The following is a 26300-nucleotide window of genomic DNA, read 5'->3' as shown; positions in this document are numbered from 1 at the left end:
CTTCCTCCTGCTGTCTATTTTGAACATTAATCACAAGTTATGATATGATTGTCTCTAAAAATCTGTGTATTACCTTTCTGTTGCTCATTTTACTATTATTTCATTCTTTAGTTTTGTATTTCAGTTGTTCAACTTTGCAGCTATCTATGGCTGTTTTATTTCTTCCTATCTCATCTACTGCTAATGCTCAAGAATATTCCTCTATCTTTTATCGATACTATAAAAACGTAAACTTAACTGGTTTCCTTGGATTCATTAATTTGTAAGATTTCATATAGTTCAAGTGATTGAAATAGAAAATTTGTATAAAATTATACATTATATAGTTAAATGTTGTCTATAACAGGTTATAATAACCATTATGTTTTATGGGATATGATAGTATAATTTAATAATACTGTATATACACTGTGAGTATAGTTTGATAATTGGATATGTGCAGTATGTCCCTCTGCCTCTACCAGTATTTGCCTCCATTTTCATGACCAGAATAAGCTCCTCCATCCCTTTCTTTTCCACTCCTCTTTCGGTAACCATCATATTTTTTTCATAGAGCCAAATTGATTTTTTTTTTTGTCATTTGAAAGATGATTTTGGGTATTCATTTATTATTCCTGTATTTGTTTTTCCTGCAACCCTATCCAGCTCTGGTCAGGGCATTTTTTGTGACTCTCTGCTCAGGGTTTAAATACAGGAAGTAGGTGGGGGAACCTAATATGTTCCTTAATTAAACCAAGGTTGGTCACATGTAAGGCAAGAACCATTAACATTACTATTACTCGGGCCCAAGTTTTGTTATTTATTGTCCATGTATAAAAAAGTAATTTGAAATTTTTTTTTTTTGGTTTTTCGGGCCACACCCATTTGATGCTCAGGGATTATGCCTGGCTAAGTGCTCAGAAATTGCCCCTTGCTGGGAGGACCATATGGGACGCCAGGGGATCAAACCATGGTCCTTCCTTGGCTAGTGCTTGCAAGGCAGACACCTTACCTCTAGCGCCACCTTGCAGGCCCCAATTTGAATTTTTTTGACTTGATTAATTTTACATTTATGTAAAGTTTTATTCATGTTGTCACAAATTAAATGGTTTTATCAATTTTTATTGGTGGAATAATATTTAATTGAGGATATATAGCAGAACTTTTTTATTCTCTTATATTTCAAACAGTTATTTCTATTTCTTAATCTCCATACCACTATCTAGAAAAATTGCACCTTTCCTAATTTTCCATAATTCACTAATGATTGTTGTTTCCAGTCTGTTTGTCATTTTTACCAGTCTGACAGCATATCTTGGTGATTCTCAATTGCTCATTTGTAGGGTGTTATGATAGTATTTTTTGATTTCAAAGGTTCTGTTAGAAAATTGTTCTATGTCTTTAAAAACACTATTGGTATTTTGGTAGAGTTTGTGTTCACTCAGTAAATCACTATACAATGAGCAATTTTACAATATTTATATTCCAAATCATGTGCATAGGCTCTTTCCATTGCTACATTCAATTTAAAATTTTCCCTAAGGGCAGGATAGATAGTAAAGGGATTAAGGCACCTCTCTTGCTTAGACTGACCTCAGTTCTGTCCCCTACACTGTATATGTCCCCCAAGAACCACCAGGAATCATGATCACAGAGTGAGGAGGAAGCCCTTAACTGAAGGGGATGGCACTAAAAGCAAAAATATACAAAGTCGATACAATTAATCTTACTAATTACATATGTCAGTTGTAAAGGCCTTTTCCCCAAGATATTTTATTCACTATGATAAAAAATGTAACTGGGATTGTTTTTTATTTGCTTAGCCATTGCATATAGAACTTTATAGGTTTTGGGCATTGGCTTTGCATCCTGCCAGTGTACTGTATTTTTTTTTTTATAGAATTTCTTAGTAGTTTTTTAAAGGACTATTTGCAAATGGTGGTCGTTTTTATTCTTGTTTTCTATCTTGTATTTCTGAAATTTTTCTTGTCTTATTGACCTAATGAGGATTTCCAAATCTATTATTAATGGTGAGAGTGAACATTTCTGTCTTGTTTTGATCTTAAGAAAATCTTTCAGTTTTCACATTGAGTCTGATACTATCTGTGGGGTTGACATGCATTGCCTCTATCATGTTGGAACATGTTTATTCTGTTCATAATTTGTTGAGTGTTTTGTTAAATTTATGATTCTTGCCCAGATGAATTTCATGCCACCATTCATTGTGGACATATTTTCACACATCTTTGAATCATATTAAGAATATTGAAATAATTACAATTGCAATTTGAAATGTGAATTCCAGTTTTTGCTTTATACTTTAACTTTTCATTAATCCTCACATAATTCTAGAAGGTAAGTATTCTGTTAATGATAGTAGAAAATAAAGATGAATATGAAAGAAGCAAACACTTTTTTGATAATCTATAAGACAAACACTAATTCTAAACCAGTGTAGCTCCTGAAATCTCACCTTAATCACTATACTACTTAATGAATTAATTTAATAGTTAAATGCCTAACTCCACACTCCACATGAATTAGAAAACAACAACAAACAAACAAACAAAAACAACCCATAAATACTACATCTCTAAAATCAATTTTGCTAATACAGTTAGGATTGAGTTCAGTGATATGACACTGTCCTCTGAGGTACCACCTTGCAGTTGTTTTTATAGAAAGGTAAAAGAGCTTCCCTAAAAACTGAGTTTTTTTTTTCTTGTTCACTTCTCCCTCCTAGTTCAGCCCATGGTGACTAAAGTGTTTCCTACAAAGACTCAGCCTCTGCACCACCACTACCTCCTGGTCTGCTCTGTGAATGGTTTCTACCCAGGTCACATTGAAGTCAGGTGGTTCCGGAATGGCCAGGAGCATGAGGCCGGAGTGATCTCCACAGGACTCATCCGGAATGGAGACTGGACCTTCCAGATAATGGTGATGCTTGAAACAGTTCCTGAGAGTGGAGATGTCTACAGGTGCCAAGTGGAGCACCCAAGCCTGTCAAAGCCCATGTCAGAGGAATGGGGTGAGCAGCTTTATGATATCTAGTGTGTCTCTTCCACTATGGAGGGAACTTACCTTATCCTTGAGTGTCAGATCTCCTCTCCACAACATATTTCATGAATTTCATTCTCCTTTTCTTCAGCACAGGTTCTTCTGATTGACACTCTGGTGTCCTAATTATTTAGAAATAACATGTATGTGGTATTGGGTAGAGATTCCTATCTTCTAAAGGCAATTCCTTCGAAGTAGTGACAGGTTTTTCCCATTTGACTTTTGTTGCTGTTGTTGTTATTGTTGTTACAACAGATGTTGTTTAGGGGTTATTTCTGGCTTTCTGCACCATCCTGACTGCAATATGGGATATGCAGACTCCAGGATCTTTAATACAGAGAAGCATGATACCAACAACAGAGACTATGTGAGGAATGGAGGTGTATTGCCACTACAGACAATGACTTGAATTGGACAAACTAGTTTGCCTGGAGCCTAGAGTCAGTCATGTGCCAGGAAACTTCAGGGGTAGGGTCTTCTTGTATTTAGACCATAATTTGTCTTTCCATGTCCCTTATGTTTTGGTGGGCCTATGCAAACAAATGCCACTTTAATACCGTTTTTTTTTTTACTAAGTTCCCTTGACGCTAATCCTTAAGAAAAATAACCCACTAAAACTTTTGAGGTTAACTTAAACTAGTAAGCATGTGCATGGAACTAGAGAAATGTACTTTGCCCTCAATGTTTAAGGAGTTTCATAACTCTAATGTCTTTAGATTATATTGTGTGCTGCTAAGAAATAGTATGTACTACAACTGGGGATTTGAGGGACAAAGTAATTGTATTGTACATGGGTTTAGTTTTGTTTTTCTTAAAGTTCTTTGGCTGAAAGTTCAAGGCTGGGATATCATCGATGGGAATACCGTGAATTTTGTTTATGGGTGATTGGGCTTCCACTGTAACTTTACCCTGTCCTCTTTCTTTGCATCTTTGTTGTCATAATTAAAATAAAAAAAAAAGACACATTTAGATATACAAAAAAAAAAAAAAAAGAAATTGTCCCTGTTAAGTATGGGGAACCATATGGTTGCTGGAGTTGAACCTGGGTCAGTCCCAGGTATACTTCATGCAAGACAAATTACCTCTAGTTGTGCAATTGCTCTGCCCTCCCCCTTTTTTGTGCCACACACTGTCCTCTGGCACTCAGATTACTCCTGCCTCTGCACTCAGAAATTGCTCCTGATAATCTCACGGGACGATATGGGATGCCGGGAATTGAATCTGGTTTGTCCCAAGTTGCTCATGTGCAAGGCTAATGCCCTACTGCTCTGCTATTTCTCCAGCTCCCTTTGTTTTGACTTTTTCATGTCAGTCAATGGCTATTCTTTGAGCTTGGTCTTTGGTCCCCTGTTTCTGGCTGAGACAATCATGATGCAGCTCCTTGAGATTTCACTATGGTCTTAGAAAAAGCACAATATAGTGTTCCACAATATAACGACTTTCTGACATGAATGGATCCCAGTCTCATCTCAGCACTTTGTTAGTTCTATTACACTAGACAAGCTAAAATCCTTGAATCCTAGACTTCTCATCATCAGCTATTGTTTTTGTGCCCATAGGTCATAGTTTCAATACCTGAAATAAATTTAATGCCTGAATAGTGTTTCTACTAAGGCAGATACTTTTCTTTTCTTTTTTTCTAAAAATGGCCAGCTATTCTAGATCTTTTCATCTAATTTTCTCTCTTTTCAATGTTCCTAATCTCTGAATCTCAATGACCAAAACTATATGTTAGTCAAATCACTAAAATTCTTTTCTCTTAGGGGCACAGAGTGACTCTGCACAGAGCAAAATGCTGAGTGGAATTGGGGGCTTTGTTTTGGGCCTAGTCTTCCTTGGAGTAGGCCTGTTTATCAACTACAGAAATCAGAAAGGTAATGGATCTTAAAATTCGGATACTATATCCACCCTAGATTTTTCCTAAGAAATAAATGTTATTTTGTTTATCCTATTTAAATGTTTAATATATCATATTTATGTCTAAAATAAATACAAATGTTTATTTTATGTTTATAATATATACTAACCTTTAGTTTATATATTATTTTGATTATACTTATCAAAATTCAGTATTTTGGATTCTCAACAGAACTTTCCTTAAGTGGTTTATCTCAAATGTACTGGCTATCACACGCAAAAAATCAGTATTTCTTTTTAAAACATAGTATGTTGAGAGTGGTGGTAGGGTTAATGTTGAAATATTATATGCCTAAATTCAGCTATCAATAATATAGTAGATCATGATACTTTAATAAATAAAAAATATTTTTTTTGTGTTTTTTTTGGGGGGCCACACTTGGTGGTGCTCAGGGGTTCTCCTGGCTGTCTGCTCAGAAATAGCTCCTGGCAGGCATGGGGAACCATATGGGACACCGTGATTTGAACCAACCACCTTTGGTCCTTGATCGGCTGCTTGCAAGACAAACGTCGCTGTGCTATCTCTCCAGGCCCAATAAAAAATAATTTATATATATTTAAATACTAATGTTTTTGTCAAAAATGTTCATTGTTAACATTTATGGAGATCTCAGTGTATCAATCTGGAATAATTAAGAAAGAGACTCTAAAATTTATGAGATTGATTTAAATTTATGTGTAAAACTGATGTTTCGAATGCTCCCACTTTCTATTTTCTATCCTGGCATTTGTGGTGATGGTTGTGGTATTTGAAAAATCTCAGGGATGTGATTGATTTGGTTTATGGAACCTTTTCTTTTTCTTTATTCAACATATTTTCTGCCATTTGATTTAGTATATACATTTTTCTCTTTTCATAGGAAACTCGGGACTTCAGCCCACAGGTAACATTTTACTTGTGTCTTAGAGATGTACTCATTTTCTCTCAAACATATTTATGGGGTAACAAGAGAGAAGACAGAGCTATTGGAATTGACTTTGGATCTGACAAGTAATTGGGCAGTTTATACGAAAGTGTGCACCCCATTGAATAGGTGACTTGTAATATAATTTTGGGGCCAGAGCTATAGCACAGTGGTAGGGCATTTGCCTTGCAAACAGCCAACCCGGGACTGACCTGAATGGGATTTGGTTCCAGGCATCCTATATGTTCCCCTTAGCTTGTCAGGAGCGATTTCTGAGTGCAAAGCATGGAGTATCCTTTGAGTGCAGCCACTAAGTGCGCCCCTCTTCAAGAACATACAAATCAAAAGTAAAGTAGTTTTGATCAGGCTGATATGAACACCCCCTCCACCCCAATTACCTTAGGTTGTAGTATTAGACACTTTGAAAAGGGAGAAATATGGACCGCGGTTCCATTCCCCGGTGTCCCATAGGGTCCCTCAAGCCAGGAGTGACTTCTGAGCTCATAGCCAGGAAACCCCTGAGCGTTACCGAGTGTGGCCCAAAAACCAAAAAAAAAAAAAAAAAAAAAAAAAAAAGGTAGAAATACTTTTAGTTTTAGGTATTAGTATAACACTCTTCTTTCTTATCCAGGACTTCTGCACTGAAAATTGAAGATGTTGACATTCAACGAAGAAGCTTTTCTTCCTTCTCCATCATATGAAAATTTTCCTGCTTGGCTCCAATTCTTCCCCATGAACGTGCTTTCTTCGGATCTGGTTTCCTTTTCCTATGACCTTGAAAAGGTCCTTCTTCATATATAACTTACTTTTTTCTTCCTATATGGGATCTCCTGAGTTCTCATTTCATGTCTGATCTTCAGTTACTCCTGGTCCCTTTTGTATTCAACATAGCACAACCAGTGAATCTGAACTGCCTTCTATCCTCATTTCTTTATGAAGTTTTTCCTTAAATATATATGTACGAACTATCTACTCCATGTAGTCTCAATGATTTGAAGTAATAGGAAAATCAAGGGTGAACAGGATAATTCTTTCCATTTATTCACCTAAAGTTTTTATAAATGTGGATTAAGAAGTCTCTGTTGCTCATCCCCATTTTATCTTGAGCTTTATGCACTGTTTAATCAAGAATAATTTGCTGCCTAATGAGAAAGTTTTTTTTTTTTTTTTTTTGGTTTTTGGGCCACACCCGGCATTGCTCAGGGGTTACTCCTGGCTGTCTGCTCAGAAATAGCTCCTGGCAGGCTCGGGGGACCATATGGGACACCGGGATTTGAACCAACCACCTTTGGTCCTGGATCGGCTGCTTGCAAGACAAACGCCGCTGTGCTATCTCTCCGGGCCCCTAATGAGAAAGTTTTTAATAAATATAGATCATATAGGCCTTGTATGTGTTTTTATTCTCCAAGCCAAGTCATTTATACCATGGAATAAAGTAAAACAACATCAAATAAAGGAATATTAATATCAGAGAAGGACAGGGCATGTAAAAATTTAAAAATATGCCATATCATTTTTATGTTACTTTGAAGGAAAATATCTAAATTTTGATATTTTTTATTAAAGTAATTCTGCATTAGACATTTTCTGATCTCTTTTTGTCTATATTTAAACACCTTGATTAGAAATCTGATGGTAGTTGGGTTTCAGTCATGTAAAGAACACCCCACTTCACCAGTGCAGTATTCCCATCACCAATGTCCCAAGTCTCCCTCCACTCCACACCACCCACCTGTACTCTAGACAAGCTTCCTACTTCCCTCATTCATTTACATTTTATGATAGTTCTCACTATAGTTATTTCTCTAACTGCATTCATCACTCTGTGGTGGGCTTCATGTCATGAGAGAAAATTTTTTGATCTCACTCTGGTTGAGAGGCATTGTCCCCTAAAAGTCTCAGAGCTCTGTAATACAACACTAAAACTCTAGAGAAAAGAGTTGTTTTTTGAGGTTTACCAGATTATGTAAAAAACAAGTTTCTAATAAATACATTATGGAAGTTACAAAAATGTTGGAAACTAAAAGGAATGTATAAAGACATTGATAGACATCCCAACATCAAGTACTCTTCAAGTGGGAGAAAAATGATCTGACATAATAAATATTTAAAATGCACTTGGATATATAGATACCATATATATATAAACTCATTCTCTTTCTATAGAAAATAAAAAAATTAGAAGAGTCTCCAATCACCGATCTGAATGTTTTAATTTATGACTTTATATGTTTCGAATTTTGAAGAATATTTATATAGTTATATAAAAATTAAACTAGTAGTTGTAGAGATAGATAGTACTGAGTATAAGGCACTTGTATTGCATGTGGGCGGCAGGGATTCAATTTTCAGCAACATCTGTGATCCCTGTTTAGAGAGATAGGAGTTTACAATGTATAGAACTGGGTGTGACTCAAATTTAAAACAAAAAGTAAATAGATAAAATTAAATAATTGGGAAAAATTACCAAATATACCTGGAAACCTGTAAAGTATGTGAATGTTTTTATGAACATTGTTTAAAAAATTGGGAACTATATACATCTAGTGTACAAACCTAATTAACAAAAATAAGTTAAATTGTAGTACCAGAAATGGCACAGTGGATAGGATGCTTGACTTGAATGAGGTTAACAAGGGTCTGTTTCCTGGATCCCACAATGTCCTCTTAGCACTTTCAGGAGTAGATGAATAGTTCCGAGTGTAGTTATTTCTCTAACTGCACTCAGCAGTCTTTGTGGTGAGCTTCATGTCATGAAATTTTTTGATCTTATAATAATATGTGCCATGCTTACTCATTGGTTGAGAGGCATTATATATGTTAAGGTCTTTATAGCCCCATGAGATAGACAAAAAATGCAAGTGGAACCCAATTATTCTATAAAGTAATGTGGGAGACAGTCCCTGTCATCTGATTGCTTGGAATTAGAGAGAAACCTTTCTTCAAGGACAGTTGCCTTTTACTTACAGAAAAGAATTTGAGGAGGAGGAAAAATATTAAAGCAAGATAGTTTTTTATTGAATGAAACTTGCCTAGAAAGATGTGAGGAAATGTCAATTGTAGGCTCAGACAAACTGAATCATTTTTTCTTGAAAAGAGATTGTCTCTCCTATATACCTTGGAAGAAAAATCCAAAAATTCTACCTTTTTTTTTCTTATATGGGGTGGTATGAAATGTTTTGTGGAGGAAAGTTATAGTCTGGTACTTTAAGTTTGTTTTATGTGTGTATGTTGTTTGTTTTTAATTATTTACTCATGAAAGATATTACTATTTGATGTGATAAATCAATTCAATTTCAGAATCATTTATTTCTCAAAAGGGTTCATATGAATAAAAAGTTAAAGGTAAAAATAGTTTAAATCAAGCACATTATTTCTTTTAATTTAAAACACTTTGATTTATAATACTCTTATTAGGTTATCATTTTGATTTTTGCTCAATCCCTTTTTAGACACCTGCCATTGGGAAGCTGAGTTCTTTAACCATTTCTCAGGTTGTATTGCTAAATGGGTTAGTTTTAATTTTAGTACTTTCAACATCTTTTTATGTTTGAATAGGAAGCAAAACTAATCTTTGATGCATTGCTATGAGAACATATAATATTATAGAAATATGAGAAAACACTCTTCTGTGGTTGGAGTGACACTACAACACTAAAGGCCCTTGTACTTACCTTTAAGCAAGCAGCTGACTTAAGTTCAATCCTTAAAAACCCTTCATTGTTTTGAGCCTTCCAGGAATCATTCCTGAATGAGGACTTGAAAGTATCCCCTGAGCACCACTAAGTTGACCCCAATACAAAAAAACAAACAACAAAAGAAATACTTGGCCATTTTATAAAACGTTAAATATCTATTTTGCATATAAACTTCTAGAATGTACCCTCCAAGATTAATCCATATCCTCAGAAATATATGTATGCAATTGTTTCTTAGTTAAGCATTCCTTAAACAGAAAACTATCCAAAAGTTAATAGATAAATGATAATAGTTCATAGTTAATAGATAAATAGTGGAATACTCATCAGTAATCAAAAGAGACCAATCAAATGCAAAAAATGATACTAAATGCTATGATGTGCAAAACTGTCCTCTTCCCATTTAATTATTGGACCAAACAGAGGTAGAGGGTTGGGGAGCTTACACTGGCTCTTTAAGGCAGTGTTGAAAGATTAACTACCTCCATATTTGCCTTAACTGATGCTCCCCACTAGAAGTTAGTCTGGGCACATTTTCTGAAAAGTCCTACTGATATTTGGGCCAGAAATCTCAGGTTAAAAGCACCCCCAAACTCTGCTTCTCCTTCTTTTGCCTCAGGAACCAGCTCCCTCTGTGCTGACAGATGGCTTCCCTGACACATTCCTGCCAAAAAAATTCCTCTCCCTACTTTTTGGGGTACTCCATTCTTTATAAGCATAAAATGAGAATATTATTGGGGCACTTCGCTATCCCAGAAACAAAAACACATGGGTTGATATCTACATCTTTTCACACTTACAACTTAGTAAAAGGGGATATTGTAGAGCATAACCAGAAACCCCAAACAAATCACAAAGGTCAAAGTTTAGGGGAGGGATACCCAGGGTGACAGTTTGATCCATAGACCCTCCATCCACAGTCTGGGTAAGAGAGGATTTATTCTTGCTGGTCATTCTGCAGTCACTGCACAGTCATGGCCTCAGTCAGTAGGACCACCAGGACTATCTGCCATCTGTTCTGGACTGGTGAGCTGGATCTGCAAGGGGTCCTCTTTATTCAGGCTGTTGCTCTACTGCAAGGAGAAAGGATGTTCCTGCTTCTTTAATTCTTCCATTTAAACAGCTATTGGGGTGGAGAGATCAACATTGAGCCTAAACTCCAGTTGTCTTTGTGAACTAGGTAAGACAGAGATGAAGAAATGCTTCCCACACCTGGTGCTATTTTATTTAACCCTTAACATCACCAGGGAAACCATGATTTTTATTCCTTCTTTCCTTCTACCACCGATTCTTATTCAGTGTTTGGTGAATTCTTGCTACATACCCTAATCTCTGGGCTAGAGAGGCATAATGTAATTTCCAATTGATGCCAATAGCCTTAGTGTTACATCCCATCTCAAGGAAAGCACGCAGCAGATGTGGTCTTTTCCTTCCCTGGTGCAGGGCTTTCCTCTTAAAGAATTATTTGCCAAAAGGCCCGCTTAGTGAAGTCAATCATTTGACCCTTTGCGTGGATCATTGGCAGTAATTCCAACATGGCTGTAACATTACATCCTTTCTCTATTTGGCCATTATAGAAATCCCGCCTCAGTTCTCCTAAACAAAGAAAATACAGTATCAAAGTCCGCCAAAAGTCTCCTGCTGAGCTTTCCTGTGATCTCTCTCTCTCTCTCTCTCTCTCTCTCTCTCTCTCTCTCTCTCTCTCTCTCTCTCTCTCTCCCCCCCATTTCCTTAAAGGTATCTGGTTTTTCTTTACCTGTCTCTTCATATGCTAATTCTAGCTTTGATCTCATTGGTTCATCCCCTTTTCCTTTTTTCCTGGCTATGCCCCAAAATCCTTCTATTTAAACCCCATTCAAGGAATAAAGCCCCTCTCTCTGGCCTCTCCCTCTTTATTTTCACCATGTAGTTCTGTGTGGTTTCATGTATTTCATAATTTATATTTCATATTCGTCCATTTCATGCACCTGCTTGATTCCCAGTGGGAAGATAAGCCCAGTAAGGTTTGCTTAGGGACCTTTATCTTATTATGATAAAAACTCTGCAGCACCTTAGCTCATTGAATATCCATGGCTCTTCTTTGCCTTTATCCCCCTGGAAGCTTTCCTGATGATTTTCCTGGTTCACGTTTTTACTAGAGATTTCTCCACCTCAGAAGTCATTAAAAGGGAGTGTGGCTGAAGGCCTTTCTTCTGTAATTTCTTCAGGCTGGCAAAGGATAATGGTCTCTACCTAAGAAGAGGAGAAATCTCATGCTACCTTAATTCAAAGGAGCACTTAATTGATGCAGCTTTACAGTTTCAACACCTGAACAGGATTAAATCAAATACACAGAGGAATATTACTTAAACAGATCTGACCATAAAGCAGTTAATGGACCTCTAATAAACACAGCTCTGAGTTACTTCTCCTTTCTTCTCCTATTCATGTTAATGTGAGGAATAGGCTTTAAATTATGCTTACTGGAATGCAATTATTTTAATCAACTACAGAAACACAGTTATTCTCTCCACTTTTACCTTGAACTTTGTCAACTAATTAATGATAATCTTGGATGTTCCCTTGCATAAACACAGCAATACTGGAGAAATATCCATCTGGGGCACCCCATTATTTACAGAGAATTTCTGAGGATTTTTCATGGACAAAGCACATGTTTCATTAATAAAGGCATAAATACTTTACCTATCAAGTTTGTTTTACTCAGTCTTGGCCAATGTAGAGATGAAAGGGTCCTTTCAGTAGGATAATCTGAATGATAGTCCTGGGCATCTCACCCTCTGTAGGAGTGCCCTAAAGGTCATCTGCCCCACCCATCTTCAGGTTGGGAGAGATTTTCCCCAGAGACTGAGAGCAAAGCCCAGGCTGTGGCCAGTCAGTGCAAATCCAGAAACTCCTAGAAGATCTCCAATTTCGTCAAGTCATCATTCCACCTGTATGGCCAAGTGATTAAGAGTAGGGGCCTGCTTGTCACTCATCCTTAACCCCTTTCAACTCTATTCCCTTGAAAGATGGCTTTGCGGTCACCTAGCTGACTTTTAGGATTTCTTGTCTTCATGAAGAGTGACTACCACTACAGAGAGGAAAACTTCCTGCCTGTATTTTTGCAAATCAACAAAATGCCATGTAGCATCAAAAATAGAGAAGATGCCAAGAAAAGAGAAAAAGCAATGTTTCTCAATTCAAAGAACACACAGAACAACAATTATGCATGCAATTTAAAATCCCAATATAAAGACCTTGATTTCCAGTCATTTTTTTCATTTTTTATTTTGATTTTTTGAACATCACTGAGACAAACATTTTTCAGAATATTGTATTCAATCTCTATGTTGATTCTACAATCACAGTAGTCACAGTCAAGTTTCTGTAGTTAGAGAACCTTGTTTTTTAATAGATCCTGTGTCCAAGTCAGGGAGACCCAGAGCATCTTCTGGTTTCATCCCAGGGCACCATTAGGACCTTTTTTCTGGTAGAAATTTGATTCTTGGTGTAGAAAACTGTCCTGGTGGACCTCCAGGTTATCTTACATGTTTCTCATCAGAGGAACCATTTCTGGCCCCTCATCTAGTTTAGGTCATCCTATTATTCTCTGTACCAGAACCCCAGTTTTCTCCTGACATTACTCAGTCTCTTCTAAGTCAGATATAATATCTCCCCCTTTCCTGTGTTTCCCTGGGAACAGGAGGATGGTAGATGATTTCCTGCATTCTGGAGTCTTTGGTTCCTATGATTCAGTCTGGGATTCGGTATTGTAACGGCCTCTGGGTTCAGCTCACTGAGGGTGGCTCCATTAGTTGCTTACTGGACCAACCCTCACACAGCCTTCCTGTCGCCACAGCATGTTTCCTGTTAAAATGAAAGTTGAGTGTCACTTCTCCAAATGCACAGAGTAGGTATAGTGGAGAGGAGCTCTTGAGGTTTGACAGCCATGTGGGCGAGTTCCTTTTGGTGACAGACATTACGCATCTAGAAGTTCCGTCTTGAAACACACAAAATGACTAACTGGAGAACTAGCTGGCTGTGGTGGACACATACTGCAAACAGAATTATGGTGTTTTTTGCACCTCCCGGGGACGCTCAGGGGTTACACCTGGCTATGTATGCAAAAGTCGCTCCTGGCTATGGTTATCTTATGGGATGTTGTGGATTGGACCCTGATCTGTTCTGGGTCAGAAGCGTACAAGGCAAAGTCCTACCAGTGTACTATCGCTCTGGCGTCATTTTTTTTTTATGGCTTCACAATTCACAGACCTGAACACTGAGGGATGAAAGCAGTGTGTGTGTGTGTGTGTGTGTGTGTGTGTGTGTGTGTGTGTGTGTGTGTGTGTGTATGTGTGTATGAGTAGAGAGAGAAACAGAGAGGCAGATGACAGAGACAGATGTAGTGTGTGAGAGAAAGGGGTGTGTATATGTGGGGAGAGGCCAAAGCGTGTGTGTGTGTGTGTGTGTGGGGGGGGGGGGGTAAGGGAGGAACCTAGAAACTGTGTGAGGTGATGAGTAATCTGGGGGTGTCAATGGGGTATCAGGTGCTTTTGGTGTTCCCTTGGGAAGGATTAGTGGTGTGTGAAGCACCATGCTGAGGCTTGAGGTGGATCAACTTGGTGGGAAGGGTAGTCAGTGGTTGTCTGTGATTGGGTGAAAGTTTGGAGTGACACTGAGTGGTGATCCTTCCCTCCCTCTCTCTATTCCTCTTTTCCTCTTTCCCCCTCTCTCCTCCTTTCTTTATCTTTTCCACTCTCCCTTTATCTTCCTCTCTTCCTTTCCCTCTATTCCCCTCTCTCTCCTTCTTTGTCTTCTCTCCTCTTTCTCCTTTCTCTCTCCTTAGAACACCTGATGAGTCCCTGGTCCTATTCTGACCACAAATGTCTGATTAAAATAGAGAGAGACAGGATAATATTCTAATGATGCCTCTGGTAGTTTTACAAGGAAAAGGTGATCAACTGAATGTAAATGACACCAGATTTATCTGCGGTGAGACATACTCAGAGGTGCTGAGGCCATACTCCCAAGTCTGTGCTCAGGGGTCACTTCTGGATTATTCAGGGGTTCATACAGTGTGCTCGGGATGAATCTGGTTGGACCTCATGCAAGACCCTCTTCACCAAAAAATTACTTTTAATGAATCACTCTAATTTCTACTTTCTTTTCCTTTTGGATTCTTGTTGTGGAATCACCTTTAAAGACAGAGAATCACCTGAACCTTTTCTTTCTTTTCTTTTCTTTTTCTTTTTTGGGTTTTGGGCCACACTCAGTGATGCTCAGGGGTTGTTCCTGGCTATGCACTTAGAAATTGCTCCTGGCTTGGGGGACCATATGGGACTCAGGGGTATCAAACCACGGTCCATCCTAGGCTAGTGCGAACAAGGCAGACTCTTTACCACTTGTGCCCCTCCTCCTGCCCTGACCTTTTCTTTCTTAAGTAGAATTATTTTTGTGGTGTTTTAGATACAAAGGCAGTTCCAAGGATTTTATACTTGGTCTACATCTCTCGTGCCATGTGACCCAGTTTATTGACACAGTTTTGTTTATTTACATTATTTGAGCATATTTTAGTGCAGATTTATTGTAAGTAAATTGTGTGAAGGCATCTTCTCAATAAAATTTCCCCTTTTCCTATGATTTTAGCTCAAGAAAAGTGTAAGGACTATTACTGCCAGGTGGTGGCAGTGATGCTCTCCTGTTTCATGCTGATTCTTTGGAACATTAAGCAGATGTTATGATGTTACTGTTTTCATTATCCATGTTCTTCATTTCTATGACTCATTTTTATCAGATCATTCTTTGTGTTTTGTATTTTAGTTGTGCTGTGTTGCAGCTATCTATTGATTTTATTATTTCTTCCTATCTCATTTACTGCAAATGCCCCCAAACAAACCTCTCTCTTTTGCTTACACTCTAAAAACTTAAAGTTAGTTTTGGTTTCCTCTGAATCATTAATTCATTTATATTCTTAAATTTTAAGTGATTCTAGTATAAAATGTATTTAAACTACATTATATAGTTAAATGTTGGCATATATTATGTTACAATATCCCCTATGTATTATAGAATATAATGCTACATATTTAATAAGATATTCATTTTATAATATTTATACATTCTAAGAGTGTAGCTTGATAACTGTGTATGCATAAGGCCCTCTGAACCTACTGGTACTAATTAGTCCCATTCTTATGACCAGAATCTGTTCCTCCACCTTTTTCTTCTTCCATTCTGCCTAGGATAGCCATTATATTTTTTCATAGAGCCTATGGATTATTTTAAAAGTCATTTAAAAGGTAATTTGATTATTCATTTATTATTGATGTATTTATGCTTCCCCTACCCATATCCAGATGAGCTCTGGGCATTTTTATGACTCTCTGCTTAGCATTTAACTCTTAGAAATGCTTGTGGCATGCGACCATATATAATTCTGGAAGTGGACCAGAATTGGTCACATGTAAAGCAAGCACCATAACATTTTACTATATATTAGACCAAATGTTTGTTATTTATAATCTACTTATAAGATAACTATTTTAGTTGTTTTTCACTTGCTTAATTTCCCTTAGCTTATGATTAATCCATGTTGTCACAATTAAATGGTTTCATCTACTTAAATAGATAAATAATATTCTATCGATTATCTACATATATATCAGAATTTCTTTATTCAATTGAATTTCAATGGAAGTATAAGTTCTTTCTGTTTCTTAATCTCCATATCATTTTCAGTAAAAGCAGCACCATTCCTAACTGCCCATAATTCACTATTATTTTTTGCTTCTAAGTTTTTTGTTTTGTATCATTCTTAACAGTATAAGAGCATATCTTTATCCTTCTGGTTAAGAGTTTGTGGGTGGTCATTTGTTTTGTGTCCTTAAAAACACTTATTGCACTTTGTAGAGATTGTGTTGACTCAGTAAATTACTACACAATGAGCTTCTTCTTCTTCTTCTTCTTCTTCTTCTTCTTCTTCTTCTTCTTCTTCTTCTTCTTCTTCTTCTTCTTCTTCTTCTTCTTCTTCTTCTTCTTCTGCTTCTTCTTCTTCTGCTGCTTCTTCTTCTCCTTCTTCTTACAATATTTATGCTTCTAGGTTGTGTATATAGTCTCTTTCCTTTGTATCACACAATTTGAATTGTATGACTGAAATTTGTATTGGGAGATGGAGAGATAATAAAGGGTTTAAGGCACTTCTCTTGCCTATAAGTGCTCTTAGTTCCATCCCTAGAACTGAATATTTTTCTCTACGTACCACTAGGTGTCATGAGTACAGAGAAGGAAGCCCTTCAAACTGCAGGAAGATTTTAACAGCAAACCTTTCATGAGTAGATACAAATCAATTTTAATAATAACATATTGTTAGGTGTAAATTTCTTTCACTATCTTTGATAAATTTCCTCCTAGAATATTTTATCCTCTATGATAAGATTGTACGTGGATTGATATTTTGCTTGGTCATTGTGTATATATTTTTAGCATAGGCTTTGCATCCTACCAATTTACTGTATTTTTATAAACTATCATAGCAGGCTCTTTGAAGGACTCTATCTGAAAATAGTGATTGTTTCATTGTTCTTTTCCATCTTGGGTTTCTGACATTATTTTTTGCATCATTAATCTTATGAGGATTATCAAATCTATTGTTAGTGGTGAGAGTGACCATCTCCAAGTTGTTCTTGATCTTAAAAGAAACTTTCAATTTTCACAATGAGTATGATGCTACCTATGGATTTAGCATTTATGGCCTTTATGACCTTGAAGTATGTTATCCTGTAACTAATTTGTTGGATGTTTTATTAAAATTTATTATTCCTCCTTGGGGAAATTTTATTCCACCATTTATTGTAGATATATGTTCACACTTCCCTGATTATTTATACATATACATATATATGTATATCTATTTAATTTCTGGGCTACACAGGGGTTACTTCTGGCTTTATTTTAATAAATTAGTACTGAAAAACTCGAGGGACCATATGGATGTTGGGATCAAGCCCAGTTGGCAGTGTGCAAGGCAAACACCCTGTGCATGTGCTATAACTCTGACCCCCAAATCATATTTTTAACTTAAGAAAATTGAAACATTCAGCATTACACATTAGAAATCTAAATTTTAGATTTAGCTTTACACTCTATATTTATATTAATACAAAATCTAAAGATAAGTGTTCTATTAACAATAATAGAAAAAATGAATATGAAAGATGTAAACAATATTTTGATTTCAATAATATTTAGACACTCATTGTACCAGTGTAGCTCCTGAAATCATACTTAATCAATAAACTACTTAATTAATTGTTAAATAGCTAGCTCCACACCCTAATTCCACAAATATTAGAAAAAATAATCTATATGTGCTCACATCTCTAACATCAATGGGCTAATACTATAAGGACTGAGTTCAAGTTACATGACACTGTCTCCAGATGGGCCACCTTGGAGCTGTTTTTAGAGAAAGGTAAAAGAGCTTCCAAAGAAAAAGAGGACTAATTTTTTCACTTTCACTCCTACTTGAGCTCATGGTGACTGTGTTTTCTGCGGAGACTCATCCTTCATCACCACAACCTCCTGGTCTTTTCTGTGAATGGTTTCTATCCGGGTCATATTGAAGGCAGGTGGTTCCAGAATGGCCAGGAGCAGGATGCCAGAGTGATCTCCAAAGGACTTGTCCCTAATGGATACTGGAATTTCCAGACCCTGGTGATGCTTGAAGTAGTTCCTCAGAGTGGAGATGTTGAATCGAGCATGCAAGCCTGACAAGTCCCATTTCAGTGGAGTAGACTGAGAAATTTTATGATCTTGAGTGTCTCCTGCACTATAGAGGGGGCTCTATTTATTCCTGAGAGTCAGATTTTCCCCTCTCTACAAAATATTTTATTTGTCCCCTTTTCTTCAGTACAGTTTTATTTGATTTTTTATTTGATTGACATCATGCTGCTTTCATAGTTTAGAAATAACATGCATGTGGTATTTGTAAACAGATATTTGCATATTGCTGCAGTTTGCAAAATGTAGCTGCCAGGATACTCTGGAAAGAGGGAAGGGAGAATGGTCAGAGAGAGGGGGTCAGAAACTAAGCATCTTTTATTGTAGCCTGCAATCTGAAGTCTGTTTCTGCCCAGGAGTTTTTGAGAAAGATACGATATTTTTGTTTTTGTTTTGCATAGGTGAAATAAACATTAGGGAAATTAGAAATATATTATAAATTGGCCCAGAGAAATAGCACATCATTCGTGCATTTACCTAACATGTAGCAGACCCAGGAGAAACCTGGTTTAATTCCCAGCATCCCATAGGGTCCTCCAGCCTGTCAGCAGTGAATTTTGAGTGCAGAGCTATTAGTAACTCTTGAGCAGCACTGGGTGTGACCCCCAAACCAACCAACCAACCAACCAACCAATCAATAAAGTTTTTAAAAAAGAGAAATATAAAATATATGTATATTACATGTAATATATAGTATTATATATATGCCTGTCAGTGTCAGGACTAGTAATATAAACAGTAAACAATCATTTACCAGACACAGCAAGATGTTCAGTCCTCAATAGCCCTAAGAGCCAGACATCAAGCTTTAAGTGGAGTCCAATTGTTCTATAGTGGTGTGGGAGATGGTGTCTGACTCCAGATTACTTGGGAGCCTTATGTTGGGCTCTTTGAGAAAACACTCCGTATTTAGAAACAGTTTATTTTTACTTACACAAAAGTATTTCAGTGGAAATAAATATAATAAAGCAAGATTAAATTGAATGAAACTTTCTTAGAAAGATGTGAGCAAATGTCAAGTGTAGACTCATATAAACTCTGACCCATTTTTCAAGTAATGCGCCTATCTCTTCTATATAAACTGGAAGTAAAAGAACTAAAAATTCTCTTTCTTGTCTTAGACAGGGTGGCATGAATTGTCTTGTGGAGGAACACTATAGTCCAGTACATTACTTTATTTTGAGTGTGTGCATGTATGTGTTGTGTATGCTTAATTAAATAATCCTGAAAAATAATAAATTTTTAAAGTTTTATTTTTTGAGTTCCAACTTTATTTCTCTTGCCAACAGCTCCTAACCGATTAGGTCAGGGTTCTCTCTAGCATGAGACGAACCCCTCCAGGGGCCATGAATGGGATTATATAGGATAGGAATACAGGGAATCTCTAACTTTTTGATAGCCTCTAAAATGATTGGCTGTTGTCTAGGGGCTTCTTCCCACTGCTTCCTATGTCCTTTCCAGATAGGTTACCTGATATGTCCAAGTACCTTAGGGCACTGTAAATGGAAATAGGTCTGGGAAAAACAGCATATGGCTCACAACATGTGGTCCTTATAAAATTGCTCAAAACCTAAAATAAGTCTGTCAGGTAGCCTTTTCTTTTTCTTTTTTTTTTTATGATTTTTTTTATTTCATTTTTATTTTTTTTCCTGAATTGTTTTTTTTTTATTTAAACACCTTGATTACATACATGATTGTGTTTTGGTTTCAGTCATGTAAAGAACACCACCCATCACCAGTGCAACATTCCCATCACCAATGTCCCAAGTCTCCCTCCTCCCCACCCGACCCCCGCCTGTACTCTAAAGAGGCTCTCCATTTCCCTCATACATTCTCATTATTAGGACAGTTCAAAATGTAGTTATTTCTCTAACTAAACTCATCACTCTTTGTGGTGAGCTTCCTGAGGTGAGCTGGAACTTCCAGCTCTTTCTCTTTCGTGTCTGAAAATTATTATTGCAAGAATGTCTTTCATTTTTCTTAAAACCCATAGATGAGTGAGACCATTCTGCATTTTCTCTCTCTCTCTCTGACTTATTTCACTCAGCATAATAGATTCCGTGTACATCCATGTATAGGAAAATTTCATGACTTCATCTCTCCTGACAGCTGCATAATATTCCATTGTGTATATGTACCACAGTTTCTTTAGCCATTCATCTGTTGAAGGGCATCTTGGTTGTTTCCAGAGTCTTGCTATGGTAAATAGTGCTGCAATGAATATAGGTGTAATCAAGGGGTTTTTGTATTGTATTTTTGTGTTCCTAGGGTATATTCCTAGGAGTGGTATAGCTGGATCATATGGGAGCTCGATTTCCAGTTTTTTGAGGAATCTCCATATCGCTTTCCATAAAGGTTGAACTAGATGGCATTCCCACCAGCAGTGGATAAGAGTTCCTTTCTCTCCACATCCCTGCCAACACTGTTTATTCTCATTCTTTGTGATGTGTGCCATTCTCTGTGGTGTGAGGTGGTATCTCATTGTTGTTTTGATTTGCATTTCCCTAATGATTAGTGATGTGGAGCATTTTTTCATGTGTCTTTTGGCCGTTTGTATTTCTTCTTTATCAAAGTGTCTGTTCATTTCTTCTCCCCATTTTTTGATGGGATTAGATGTTTTTTTCTTGTAAAGTTCTGTCAGTGCCTGTATATTTTGGAGATTAGCCCCTTATCTGATGGGTATTGGGTGAATAGTTTCTCCCATTCAGTAGGTGGCTCTTGTATCTTGGGCAGTATTTCCTTTGAGGAGCAGAAGCTTCTCAGCTTAATATATTCCCATCTTTTTGTCTCTGCTTTCACTTGCTTGGAGAGTGCAGTTTCTTCCTTGAAGATGCCTTTAGTCTCAATGTCCTGGAGTGTTTTACCTACGTGTTGTTCTATATATCTTATGGTTTTGGGGCTGATATCGAGGTCTTTAATCCATTTGGATTTTACCTTCGTACATGATGTTAGCTGGGGGTCTAAGTTGAATTTTTTGCAAGTGGCTACCCAGTTGTGCCAACACCACTTGTTGAAGAGGCTTTCTTTGTTCCATTTAGGATTTTTTGCTCCTTTATCAAAAATTAGGTGATTGTATGTATGGGGAAGATTCTCTGAGTATTCAAGCTTATTCCACTGATCTGAGGGCCTGTCCTTATTCCAATACCATGCTCTTTTGATAACTATTGCTTTGTAGTAAAGTTTAAAGTTGGGGAAAGTATTTCCTCCCATATTCTTTTTCCCAATGATTGCTTTAGCTATTTGAGGGTGTTTATTGTTCCAAATAATTTTCAAAAGTACCTGATTCACTTCTTTGAAGAATGTCATGGGTATCTTTAGCGGGATCGCATTAAATCTGTACAGTGCTTTGGGGAGTATTGCCATTTTGATGATGTTAATCCTACCAATACATGAGCAGGGTATGTGTTTCCATTTCTGCGTGTCCTCTCTTATTTCTTGGAGCAGAGTTTTAAAGTTTTTTTGTATAGGTCCTTCACATTTTTAGTCAAGTTGATTCCACGATATTTGAGTTTGTGTGGCACTATAGTGAATGGGGTTGTTTTCTTAATGTCCATTTCTTCCTTATTACTATTGGTGTATAGAAAGGCCATTGATTTTTGTGTGTTAATTTTGTAGCCTGCTACCTTGCTATATGAGTCTATTGTTTCTAGAAGCTTTGTGGTAGAGTCTTTGGGGTTTTCTAAGTAGAGTATCATGTCATCTGCAAACAGTGAGAGCTTGACTTCTTCCTTTCCTATCTGGATTCCCTTGATATCTTTTTCTTGCCTAATTGCTATAGTGAGTACTTCCAGTGCTATGTTGAATAGGAGTGGTGAGAGAGGACAGTCTTGTCTTGTGCCAGAATTTAGAGGAAAGGCTTTCAGTTTTTCTCCATTGAGGACAATATTTGCCTCTGGCTTGTGGTAGATGGCCTTAACTATATTGAGAAAGGTTCCTTCCATTCCATTCCATTCTCTTGCTGAGAGTTTTGATCAAGAATGGGTGTTGGACCTTGTCAAATGCTTTCTCTGCATCGATTGATATGATCATGTGATTTTTATTTTTCTTGTTATTGATGTTGTGTATTATGTTGATAGATTTACGGATGTTAAACCAGCCTTGCATTCCTGGGATGAAACCTACTTGATCGTAGTGGATGATCTTCTTAATGAGGCATTGAATCCTATTTGCCAGGATTTTGTTGAGGATCTTTGCATCTGCATTCATCAGTGATATTGGTCTGTAATTTTCTTATTTCATAGCATCTCTGTCTGGTTTAGGTATCAAGGTGATGTTGGCTTCATAAAAGCTATTTGGAAGTTTTCCTGTTTTTTCGATTTCATGAAAGAGTCTTGTCAGGATTGGTAGTAGTTCCTCTTGAAAGGTTTGAAAAAATTCATTAGTAAATCCATCTGGGCCTGGGCTTTTGTTTTTGGGCAGACATTTGATTACTGTCTTAATTTCCTCAATAGTAATGGGTGTGTTTAGATATGCTACATCCTCTTCATTCAATCGTGGAAGATTATAATATTCCAAGAATATATCCATTTCTTTTAGGTTTTCATTTTTAGTGGCATAAAGTTTCTCAAAGTAGTTTCTGATTACCCTTTGAATCTCTACCATATCAGTAGTGATCTCTCCTTTTTCATTCCTAATACGAGTTATCAAGTTACTCTCTCTTTCTTTCTTTGTTAGTTTTGCCAGTGGTCTATCAATCTTGTTTATTTTTTCAAAGAACCAACTTCTGCTTTCGTTGATGTTTTGGATTGTTTTTCGGGTTTCCACTTCATTGATTTCTGATCTCAGCTTTGTTATTTCCTTCTGCCTCCCTATTTTTGGATTCTTTTGTTGAGCACTTTCTAATTCTATGAGCTGTGTCATTAAGCTATTCAGGTATGCCCCTTCTTCTTTCCTGATGTGTGCTTGCAAAGCTATAAATTTTCCTCTCAGTACTGCTTTTGCTGTGTCCCATAGGTTCTGATAGTTTGTGTCTCCATTGTCATTTGTTTCCAGGGAGGTTTTGATTTCCTCTTTGATTTCATCTCGGACCCACTGATTATTCAGTATGAGGCTGTTTAACTTCCAGGTGTTAAAGTTTTGTTTCTGTGTCCCTTTGTAGTTCACATATAATTTCAGGGCTTTGTGGTCAGCAAAGGCAGCCTCCAAAATTTCTATCCTCTTGATATTATGGAGGTATGTTTTATGTGCTAACATGTAGTGTATCCTGGAGAATGTCCCATGTACATTAGAGAAAAATGTATATCCAGGCTTCTGGGGGTGGAGTGTCCTATATATATCTACTAGGCCTCTTTCTTCCATTTCTCTCCTCTGGCCTAGTATATTCTTGTTGGGTTTCAGTCTGGTTGACCTGTGTAGTGTTGATAATGCCATGTTGAGGTCTCCCACAATTATTGTGTTGTTATTGATATTATTTTTCAGATTTGTGAACAGTTGTATTAAATATTTTGCTGGCCCCTCATTCGGTGCATATATGTTTAGGAGGGTGATTTCTTCCTGCTGTACATATCCCTTGATTAATACAAAATGTCCATGTTTGTCCCTTACAACTTTCCTAAGTATAAAGTTTGCATCATCTGATATTAGTATGGCCACTCCTGCTTTTTTATGGGTATTGTTTGCTTGGATGATTTTCTTCCAGCCTTTTATTTTGAGTCTTTTTTGTTCTGACTATTCAGGTGCGTTTCTTGTAGGTAGCAGAAGGTTGGATTGTGTTTTTTGATCCATTTAGTCACTCTGTGTCTCTTAACTGGTGCATTTAGTCCATTGGCATTGAGAGAAAGAATTGTCCTGGGAGTTTTGCCATCTTTATATCAAAGTTTGGTGTGTCTGTTGGTAAGCCTTGTCTTAAAGTATGCCGTTCAGTTTTTCTTTTAAGAATGCTTTTGAGTCTGTGAAGTTTTTGAGCTGTTGTTTGTGAAACTATGTAATGTTCCTTCAAACCTGAAAGTGAGTTTTGCTGGGTGCAGTGTTCTAGGCGAAGCATTTATTTCATTGAGTTTTGTCACTATGTCCCACCACCGCTTTCTGGCCTTGAGTGTTTCTGGTGACAGGTCTGCAGTAAATCTCAAGGATGTTCCCTTGAATGTAATTTCTTTTTTCGATCTTGCTGCTTTTAGAATTCTGTCTCTATCTATGGGATTCGTCATTGTGACTAGGATGTGTCTTGGGGTGTTTTTTCTGGGGTCTCTTTTAGTTGGCACTCTTCGGGCATGCAGGATTTGATCGCATGCATTCATTAGCTCTGGCAGTTTCTCTTTAATGATGTTCTTGACTGTTGATTCTTCCTGGAGATTTTCTTCCTGAGTCTCTGGGACTCCAATGATTCTTAAGTTGTTTCTATTGAGCTTATCATAGACTTCTATTTTCATCTGTTCCCATTCTTTGAGTAATTTTTCCATTGTTTGATCATTTGCTTCGAGGCTTTTTTCCAATTTCTTCTGCTGTATGGAATTGTTATGCATCTCATCTTCCAGTGTACTGATTCTATCCTCAGTTGCTGTTAACCTGTGGGAAAGCTCAATCATGTTTTTCTTCAATTCATCTACTGAGTTTTTCAGACCTGTTATTTGATCTGAAATTTCAGTTTGGAGTTTTCTCATTTCTATCTTCATATTCTCTTGATTCTTATTAGTGTTCTCTTCTATACTTTGTTTGAGTTCTTTGAACATCTTCCATATTGCAACTCTAAACTCCTTATCTGAGAGACTGACTAGGTGGTTGGTCAGGCTCAAGTCATCAGAGTTGCCATCTTCATTCTCTATGTCTGGCACTGGCCCGCGTTGTTTCCCCATTGTCGCACTTGTATTGCGGGTTTTTCTACGTGTTGTAGTTGTATTCATCAGCTAAATGATGTGCACCGAAGCGAAGGTGAGCGGAGCAACCCTGCTCCTCTGGCTCCTCCCTTACCCAGGTAACCTTTTCAAATGGCGTCCTACATTTTTCAGAAATCAGGTCCCAAAATTCAATTCTCTTCTTATGGCCCGAGTAAAATACATGACTCTCCTTGAAGTTCTTCATCTCAGTCCCTACTTATGGGCACATACTGGGACCTTAGCACAAGCATCTTTTTTTTTTTTTTTTTTTTTTGGCTTTTGGCTTTTGGCTTTTGGTCCACACCCACTGACACTTGAGGTAACTTCTGGCTATGCACTCAGAAATTACTCCTGGCTTGGGGGACCATATGGGAAACTGGGATTCGAGCCACCTTCTATCCTGGATCTGCTGTGTGCAAGTCAAATGCCCTACCACTGTGCTATCGCTCAGGCCCCAGCACAAGCATCTTAACTGCATTTATACCTGCCTGAATAAAGTGGGTGAGGAAATTAATTATGCAAGGACCTATTAAGAGGACCATTAAAAAAATGAACAATGGTCCAGCGAGAGCTGTTTTTAGGGAAGTTTTCCAGGGTGATTGATCAAACCACTGTTCATAAAGGAGGCAGAGGCTCACTGTTGCCTTTCGTGCTTCTGCAAACTAGCCCTCACCTGCTGCAGTGTTTCAGGATTGACCCCTGACTGGTTAGCATAGAAACAACATCACTTCCCCAGAGCCATGAACAGCCCTTTTTATTTCATGAGATGTAGATACAGTCCCCACCTGTTCTGTAGAGCAATTTCAGCTAGGGAGGCAATTTTTTCCTCTAACATCCTAATAGAAAAAATAATATCTCCTCAGATCAGCATCCTTTTAGAAGAGCTGTTTAAGTTGCAGGTCTCCCTTGACAAGGGAGGTCATTCCCACATCAGTGGAGCTTACAATACCAGCTGCTACATGGGCTGGAACAAGAAGGGGGACAGCCCTCTTGTGGTGGGAATGATAACTTTGCTCAATTTGTTCCCACCCACCTTCTCTGACCAGGTCTGACAGGTAGAGTAGGAAAATGATCATGATGCAAATTTCATCTGGGTTTGCTAAAGCAGTGACAAACGCAGAAGGGTTTGGTCCCTTGGTCTACTCAAGCCATGTCCCATTCGGTCCCAGATG

General features: G+C 37.4%; 1 protein-coding gene across 1 annotated transcript in view; it reads left to right on the top strand.

The window, feature by feature from the left end:
- Nucleotides 1–5860, top strand: part of LOC125995805 (H-2 class II histocompatibility antigen, E-S beta chain-like) — a 32232-nt gene extending 26372 nt beyond the window's left edge. Inside the window, 3 exon segments of the mRNA XM_049764788.1 lie at nt 2723–3007; nt 4800–4910; nt 5814–5860. Coding sequence (XP_049620745.1) covers nt 2723–3007; nt 4800–4910; nt 5814–5860 — 443 coding nt within the window.
- Nucleotides 5861–26300: the final 20440 nt, after the last annotated feature.

Source organism: Suncus etruscus, chromosome 18 (assembly GCF_024139225.1).
Source record: "Suncus etruscus isolate mSunEtr1 chromosome 18, mSunEtr1.pri.cur, whole genome shotgun sequence".
Taxonomy (NCBI): Eukaryota; Metazoa; Chordata; class Mammalia; order Eulipotyphla; family Soricidae; genus Suncus; species Suncus etruscus.
This window is presented reverse-complemented; position numbering and strand designations above follow the sequence as displayed.